Source organism: Cricetulus griseus (assembly GCF_003668045.3).
Source record: "Cricetulus griseus strain 17A/GY chromosome 1 unlocalized genomic scaffold, alternate assembly CriGri-PICRH-1.0 chr1_1, whole genome shotgun sequence".
NCBI lineage: Eukaryota > Metazoa > Chordata > Mammalia > Rodentia > Cricetidae > Cricetulus > Cricetulus griseus.
The window spans coordinates 212,167,461-212,176,478 of NW_023276807.1; the positions used below are offsets into that span (position 1 = coordinate 212,167,461).

General features: G+C 44.3%; 1 protein-coding gene across 1 annotated transcript; it reads right to left on the minus strand.

Moving 5' to 3' along the window:
- Window positions 1–6,941: 6,941 nt before the first annotated feature.
- Gjb6 (gap junction protein beta 6) lies at window positions 6,942–7,727 on the minus strand. The gene has a single exon (NM_001244504.1). The coding sequence runs from the start codon at window positions 7,725–7,727 to the stop codon at window positions 6,942–6,944; it is 786 nt and encodes a 261-aa protein (NP_001231433.1).
- Between the last annotated feature and the right edge of the window lie 1,291 nt (window positions 7,728–9,018).

Here is a 9,018-nt window from a genome sequence, read left to right on the forward strand (position 1 = left end):
CACGTGTTTACAGCTGCTCATTACGTGGCGAGCGTGTTGGGGGACATAGAGAAGGGTCCCTGAAGTAGCAGGGAGAGCCCCAGGATGCACACATGGCCTTGGAGTCGGGGGTGGGGGGATGGGTTGGGGAGGTAGTGGGCCTGCCTATGGCAGAGGGAAAATCTCCACAGTGCAGACTTTGAACTGGTCCAGAGGACAGGATGAAAGGGACACAGAGAGTTTTTGCAATGCCTGGAGGCAAGAATAAGTGGTTTCTGGAGGCAGCAGACACCAGAAGCTGTGGAGAGGCGAATGAGAGGTCATCAGAGAGGATTGTGTTGAGGGTAGCGAGGCAGTCATCAGAACACCGTGGTGCAGACAGAAACACTAAAACCCACAAACTCTTAATGAACTGATTAGAAAAAATCCCAGAAAAACCTTCTGTTTCTAGTGAAAGGACCAGGGAAAGCGACTCCGAGTGAAATACAGCAGTTTTAGATACTGCACCAGGACCAGTTACTCCAGAAAAGCTCCCAACCGAGCCAGCTAAGGCTAGAGGCTCTGTGGCGGGGGGGTGGGGGTGGGGGGGAGTGGGGGTGTGTGGGGGGGTGCTTGCTCCACCCAGGATGCATCAGGGAAGCTCTTGTAGGAGCTGGACTTTCATCCCAACTGGAACCCAGGCCTCTCTGCTTGGTGTTCCCGTGTCAGTCTGGACTGAACTTAGATTACATTCCCTAACCCCTGTGTTGTGCCCTAAGAGGCTTGGTGGGAGTTGGGATTCCCACCAAGCTGTTGGTAGAGACCACGGTAGGAGCTGGACCTCCTACCTTGGTTGTCAGGGGAGGCTAAGTACAAACTCTACACTTTGCTGCCAACTGACAGAGTCCAGGAGCCACCTGCCCTTGCCAACCACAGTGGTCTCAGAGAACATTGACTAAAATAACAGATTTTAGGAAAATTGGCATGTGCTTCAGATGCCTTTGGGACTCTTGTCATACCAAGAACCAAGAAGTTTTCAACATGAATGAAAAAAAAAATTCCTAGCCCTCATGTAAAAAGTTAGGCATGGTGACATGTGCTTGTAATCCCAGGGCTGGGAGGCTGAGACAAAAACATTGTTGGTGCTTGCTGAGTAGCCAGCCTAGAAGAGTCAGTGAGATCCAGGTTCAGTGAGAGACTGTCTAAAAATTAATGTGGAGTGGGACTGAAGATCATTGATATTAACTTCTGGCAGCCACACGGGCATATACGCCTACATTCGGATGCCTGCCCCCCCCACACACCACACACACACACACACACACACACACACACATGCACGCACGTATGCACACAACACATACTCACCAAAAATTCAAATAACTATAATAAAATGCTTCGTTGAACGTTTATGAGCATGTTTGAAACAAATGCAGAAAAGGAAACCCTCAGCAGAGAAATGGGGGAAGTAGCTCAGGTGTGAGATGGTCCATTCAATCCACAGCACCACAAAAACGATGTGAAGGAAAAGCAAATGAAAATGTTAGGACTGGAAAACGCAGCCCATGGCGCAAGCTCATGGGACAGTCCAGAAGCACAAGAGCAAGAAGTTAGAGGACTGGGAGAGCAGAAAGCACTCCGTTTGAAAAGAGGGAGATGCAGACTGGGAAAAAGAGATCCAGGGGCCTTCTCTACCACAAGAGATGCCCTGGTGTTACTGTGTCAGAAGCAGGATTGAAAAAGTTCAAGGAAACGATATTTGCTGGAAACTGCAAACATTGCACGAGACCTAAATTCAGAGCCAAGAAGCGAAAGTTAAGTGGAATAAACCCAAAGAAATCATGCCAAAACCTCATAATTAAACTTACAAAACTGAAGACCAAGAAAAAAGAATCTTGAACAAATCAGGAAAGTGGGGGGCAGGCGAACAGGGTTTCCTGACAGACATGACAGGGGCACAGGCAGTGGCACAGTTTAAATCAACACACCATTCCTTTCTCAGAAAAAAAAAAAATGCCTTCAGGTGCCAGGTGGTGCGCACTTGCAAGTAGGAGGTGGAGGCAGAAAAATGACGACTGAATGTAACCTGGGCTATGTACTGAAACCCTATCTAAAAAACAAGACAAAACCCTTTATGACTGAAGAGGTAATAGAGACACATCAGAGGACATTGGTCATTAGCAAAGCTCTCCTAAAGGAAGGTAAAGCAGGCCTGTGAGTCGAACTCACACGTGAAATCTGAGCACCTCAGAGCCTGAAGTGGGAGCACTCAGTTTGAGGCCAGCCTGGGCTATATACCAAGATCTGGTTCAGCTTGGACTATATAGTGAGGCCCTGTCCTAAACAACAGCAAATAATGACCAGATGGAGTTCTCCACACAGGAAGAATATGACCGAAGATGTCTTCAAACCTGTGAGCAAAGGTGTGGGGAAACGCTGAAGGCTCTCCTTGTGTTTTTTAAATTATGTTTGATAGTTGAAACCAAACATATAATACCTTCTGATGTGGCTCTAAACGCAGAAGAAATAAAAAAGGAATTGCCCATGGGGAGGAGTAGAGGGATACAGAGAGAGGTAGCATTTCTATGTGTCATTCAAACTGGTAAAATGGTGACACCATGTATGCCTATGATAGACTATGTAGAGTAATTTTTAAAAAGTGACTCAAAGATACACACAAAAGCACTAGATAAGTCAATGAATGTCTAGAAGCTTATAAGCAGACCGCAAGAAGGCAGAGATAAAAACAAAAACAGTGTAACAACAACAAAAAGCCAGGCTTCAGCCTTAAATATAACTGGCTTAACTCTGTTAATTAAAAGATGTATTGACAGAATGGATTTTAAAATGCCCCAGTTGCATGCTATCTACAAGAAATAATTCCAATTTGGCACCACAGGTAGGTTGAAAGTAAAAAGACAGAAAGGTTAGATTTTTCGAACATTAAAAAAAAAAAAAAAAAGACAGCACTAGCTGTGCTAATGAATACCAAGGAAAATTCCAGGAGGAAGAGAGGGGTGTCAGAATGGGACAAGTGTACCCACAGAGAAGACTCATGGATATACACTCTCAGAATAAAACTGAAGACTTTGGGATGTAAAAAGTGCCTTGAAAAGCAACTGCAACAGCTCTCAGGAGCAGGGAATTTGTCATTTTATGGCTTGGTTTCTGTTCTAAAAGATCCACACTATGATACAAGTGAAGTGATGCATCTGGGGTTTCCCTCAGGGCTCTCCAGAGTGAGGAGGTAGGGTCATTTAGAAGAATAATTAGCCAGTACATGTCACATGGGGTAGGCATGTGAGTTCTGTTTTTGTTCTGCTTTGAGACAAGGTCTCACATAGCCCAGGCTGGCTTTGAACTCATTATGTAGCTGAGGATGAGGTTGAACAGATTTGCCCTGTCTCTCCAGACATGTGGGCTGCTCATATCTGTGGGGAGGGTTAGGCTCCAGACTTGCAGACAGACCTGGTGTGACTTCCTTCTATTGTGGCCCTGGGAAAGCTATTGAACTTTTTACACTATAGGGAAAATACCAGATGCAGGTAGATGATACTTCCAGGAAGAGGAAAGGGAGGCTCTGAAGAAGGAAACAGGAAGAAAAGCTAGAGGAGAGAGGCACAGTTGCAGGTGGGTCAGCATGCCAGACCAGCTGAGAAGCCCTTAGGGTTGGTGTTCAGGTCTTCTGGCTGATAATGGCTTTGGTTCAGTGGAGAGCGTGGGCCCAGATTCAATCCTGAGACCTAGGTGCTGGAAGAGGAATGATGCTTACTGTTCTTGGAACAGTGGCAACAAGGTGGGAAGGAGATATAGTGGCCTGAGGGAAGGGACTCTAGGGACACTGAGGAGCAGAGGAGAAGGTGTTGACTAGCAAGGAGGGCCATTTCCATCTCTGGGTTCATGGGGACGGTGCTCGGTGCACATGAAAGTACAAATGTATCTTTGACATTCTGTTGCCATGCCAGCTGGGCACTCAGAAGTGCACACTCCAGTACAGCTGCTGGACCAGACAGTAGATCTGTTTTAGTTTTTAGTGGAAGTCTCACACCGTTTCCCACAGCAACTGTACTGCTTCACATCCCCAGCAACGCAGTGGTTCCAGGTTCCCCAATCCTCTCCAGCACCTGTGCTTTTTATTGGCTATGTTGACACAGACATCCTGAGAGATGTCAGGTGATGTCTTGTCATAGTTTTGACACATCATTGAAAAATATGGGTTATACATATATAGAAAAATATAGTGTATATATATAATAGAGTATTATTGAACCTCAAAAGGGAAGCAACCATATCTTATGCTACAGCATAAACAAGAAGAACATTACACTCAGTGAAACAGAACGACATATGCCATGTAATTCCACCTTTATGAGGTGGCTAAAATAGTCTTATAGGATAACGAGGGTGGTGTCCAAGGCTGGGGTGAGGCTTGAGGAAACTATAGTTTAATGGGCATGATCATAGACATTTAAGTTCTACTAGAGATTTATGGCACACTGTGCCTATAGTTAACAAGGTGATATTGTAGCTGGGAAGTGGTGGCACATGTCTTTAATTCTATCCCTAGGGAGGCAGAGGCAGGTGGATCTCTGAGCTCCAGGCTAGCCTGGTCTGTAGTGTGAGTTCCAGGACATCCAGGACTGCTACAGAGATACTCTATCTCAACAAAACAAAACAAAAAACAACCCCCAAACAAAAACCCCACCAAACAAACAACAAAATGAAATAAAAAAGGTGATATTGTGTCCTTCTGCATTTGTGTAAATGGCAGATCTAGTGTTAAATTTTCATTTTTGTCTTCCTTCCTTCTTTCCTTCCTTCCTTTTTTTTCATGCAAAAATAAAGGGATACTAGGAAACCTTTGGAAGAGTAGATCTCATATTACTTTGAATTGGTGATGGAATCTCAGGTATTTACATAGTTCAAAGCTCATCAAAATAGACACATTAAATATATGTATATCTTTGTATATCAGTTATACCTCAAAGCTGGAGAGAGGAGGCAGGGGGAGAAAAGGAGGGAGGGCCAGTTTGTCCTTTGGGAGAAAAGTGATCTCAAGAGCAAGGTGGGAAGCCCTTCTTCCATGCAGACTGGGACTGTGCCCAAGGCTGCAATGTCTGTGAAACCTCCTCTTCTATTCTAAAGAAAGGGACAACAGAGGAGAATCAGGACTTACACAGGCTGACTAGATATTATTCACAATGATGGAATTGTGATGTTGTTTTAAAAGGTTGGTTCTTGCTTTCTATATTGGCACTAACTTGTTTATAGATGGAATATGTCTGAGATCTGGTTTACCCATGGGGAATCCAAGAATTACTCCTTTGTTCTAGAGAGAGGCTCCAAAACAGGTCTTTTAGGAATTGGAGTGCGGTACCAAGCCCTCCTATGTTTGTTCATCATTGACTAGGTGTCTTCCACTTAATGTCATTAGTCATTTGGGATGGTGAAGCATTGAGCAGCATGCTAACAAGCCCTTGCAGGAGAGATTGTGTTCACATTTCATTATTCTCCAGAGTGACCAGTCTGCTCTGATTCACCTACACCCATTGGGGGAGGCCTGTGTGTCCAATCCGGAAATCCCTGGGAGAAAGACATTTCCCCATCCCTGAGTGTGAGGTACAGGTGCTCAGTCACCGTGGACCAAAAAGCTCAGGGGACAAGTCCTTCAAGGTCAGATTTGTCTGGGGCTGCTACAGGCTGGGTGCGGTTTGAGAGTGTTGCATGTCCGTAGCTGGTGGGCGGTGTTGCAGTGGCAGAACCTGTGAGAGGAGCCTATCAGAAGGCACTTAGTCATGGGAGCACGCCTTTAGAAGGGATGAATGTGGGTCTTCTGGAAACCCCTAGAGGAGACTGCGATAAGCAAGCTGACACATCCCCGACTCACTGGCCCTCTTTCTGCTTTCGTGTGATCTCTCTCACATCCACTCCCACCACAAAGCTATCCTTCATGTTCTGATGATTGAAAACATCCTAATGAATGCTCAGCAGGTACGAGAACCCTCCACTCAGTATGTAGCCAACGTTGACCTCTGCCGCCTCCTAAGGGATAGGATTGCAGAAGCACCATCAAGGTTGGACTGCCCAAGAAGACATTTCCCACAGTCCTACAAGCGCTAAGGTGCTAACGGACTTGAGGATACAAGCATGCCTCTTGAAATCCAGGCACCTACACCCATAGCAACTGGTACCACCCCAGCAAAAACTCATCACCTCTAGTGATGATGGTGGCAGCTAGAGGGGACAGAAATCCACAGTGTACACGGGCTTAAGCGACAGGGTCAAGCTTTATTGGGGTGATCACATTCATGTTTGCACTCTTCACCATAGGTGGAGAAGGCCAGTTTTAGAAAGTATTCCATTTCCTTCAATTCCATCTGTATTTAGCAAGCAGCAACATATATTACCCAATGAAACACCCCACCTTAAGAGCACACATTAGTTCATAAAACTGTCCTCAGACAGTGTGCAATGATATTTATAACATACCAGACCCTTTACAAGTTCAAACTTTAGAAACTTGGGATGCACTTGCAAAGCTAACTGTGTGTATTTTTTTCAGGTAAGGAAGGTCAGTCATAAAAAAATACTTTGTATGAATTCAAGGTCAGAACTAAAATATTCAACCCTATAAAAATATCTTACTGATAAAACTATTAATTTCTAGATAAATCACTCTTTATCGACAAGTTATATAAAGTATTTCAGAAAATACCCACTAAGTCAGACAGTCTGCATAGGACTTGTCAAGGTGACTTCAAGGTTCATTTGTCACCAGGGATTTGTTTTCAGAGATGGACCACATTTTGACTTACATTGTGTGTGAATAGCTCAGGTGTTCTACAAAAACAGAACTCAGGTATCTATTTGCTATGAGTCATTTGCAGATAAACTCTGGACCTAGAGGGAGTTGTTAGACTGCTGCTGTCTATAGACAGAGCACAAGCTCTGTCAGGGCTCACCTACACATGACCTTGAAATGCTTAACTTGGGAAACTTGTGATTGCATTTTGACCGCTGTCTGAGATCAGCTCGTTTATTTCATTCTGCTTGCTCTCTTTCAGGGCATGGTTGGGATGGTTTCTCTGTGCTTGTGTTCTTTTGGATCTCCTGAAACACAGTTTTAGCAACAGGTAGCACAACTCGGCCACATTGAGCAGCATGCAAATCACAGATGCGGAAATCATAAAAACAGTAAACACTGTTTTCTCAGTTGGTCTCGAAATAAAGCAGTCCACAAGGTTGGGGCAGGGCTCAATGCCGCATTTCAGCACCCAGGGCAGGTGGTATCCATTGTAGAGGAAGTAGAACACATACATGAAGGCTGCTTCAAAGATGATTCGGAAGAAGATGCTGCTGGTGTATGTCCACCACAGCGAGCCCTCGATGCGCACCTTCTGCCGTTTGATGTCCTCCAGGTCTTTAAACTCATTCCTCTTCTCCCCACGTATAAACTTACGGGCAGTTTCGTGTCTGTAGTAGGCTACGTGCATGGCCACCAGCAGTGCTGGGGTGGACACGAAGATCAGCTGCAGGGCCCAGAGCCGGATGTGGGATACCGGGAAGAAGTGGTCATAGCAGACATTCTTGCACCCTGGCTGCAGAGTGTTGCACACAAAGTCCTCCTGCTCATCACCCCATACTTCCTGGGCTGCCACCACAAGGATCATGACTCGGAAAATAAAGATGACTGTGATCCACACCTTCCCTATGCTGGTGGAGTGCTTGTTCACACCACCAATGACAGTGTGCAGGGTCCCCCAATCCATCGTGCAGGTTTATTCCTAAATAGACAAATAGGAGCAAAGCCAGTTAGTGGAAGGCACCTCTGAATTAACCGGCCAGAACCATAGTTCAATTACAAGGTCATGTGAATCTAGGCAGGTCTCGACTGCCTACTCTGCTATTTTCTATGTGTTTTTCTGGTAAGGAATGCCCATTATAAAGATGCTGTCTCATTTTTGATCACTAATAACAAATAGTGGATAAACTATTTCTTCTTCCCATTCTGAGGCAACATCAACTTGACAACTTCCTATCTAGATGAAGAGTTTTTATAAGCAACTGTCACAGTAAATAGAAACTTGATTTCACTTTTTGTAGAAGAATTGTGCCTTTCATATGCAATATAAGTCATCTAAATTCAATTGAACATGGGTTGCATATTAGTTTCTGTTTGTCATTAATCCAAGAACACAGGTAAACAAACGTGTGCCCAAGTTCCCTTTCTTCACTATGCAAATGCACACATTATATCATTGTGGTTTTACTCAGGGACTCAGAACTTCTGCCATAGGTCTTAGTAATTAAGTGGTTTATCCAAGCCACAAGATAACAGCAAAAATCACTCCTTTTTAGTTAGCAGACTAAGAAGAAACAATGCTGTCAGTTGACCTTATACAGTGTGTATTTATTTCTGCTACAATCATGTGCTCTCAGGAAAGCTAATTCTTCAACTACCTTCCCCAAAAGAGAATCACAAGGTTTGACACAAGCTGTTTCCTTGTTCTCTGATGGAAGCAGGCCATGTGTTGGCTGTTGCTCAAAAATACGGGTCCCATTGTACCAGGGGCCCCTGAAGCCCAGGACTTTCTTCCCTTCTAAAAGACTGATTTGACATCCTGAGAGAAAAAGATTTTCTTTCCTCGAAGGCATTCGTTCTCAACCTTTTAATGCAATTCCTCAGGTCATGGTGACCCCCAACCATAAAGTTATTTTGTTGTTACTTCATAACTGTACTTTTTCTACTGTTTTGAATTGTAATGTAAATATTTATATTTTCTTGTGGTCTTAGGTGATCCCTGTGAAAGGGTTGTTCAAACCCCAAGGGAATGAGACACACAGGTTGAGAACCATTGTTCTATGGCAACTCTTACTATAATTCAAACAGCTGCTTCTTATCCCACATTACCAAGAAGAAAGAATTGGTTGGCATGTTTTTTTTTTTTTTTTTTTTTTTTTTGGTGTGTATGTGTGTGGGGTAATGAATGAGGGACACTGAAAATCTTTAGAAGCAAAGACAGTCAGGCAATTTTTCATCTGCTTGGAGGGGATGAGAGA

What these genes read in the sequence shown, in the direction of transcription:
- Gjb6 (NM_001244504.1), bottom strand. Translation starts at nt 7,727, where the DNA reads ATGGATTGGGGGACCCTGCACACTGTCATTGGTGGTGTGAACAAGCAC.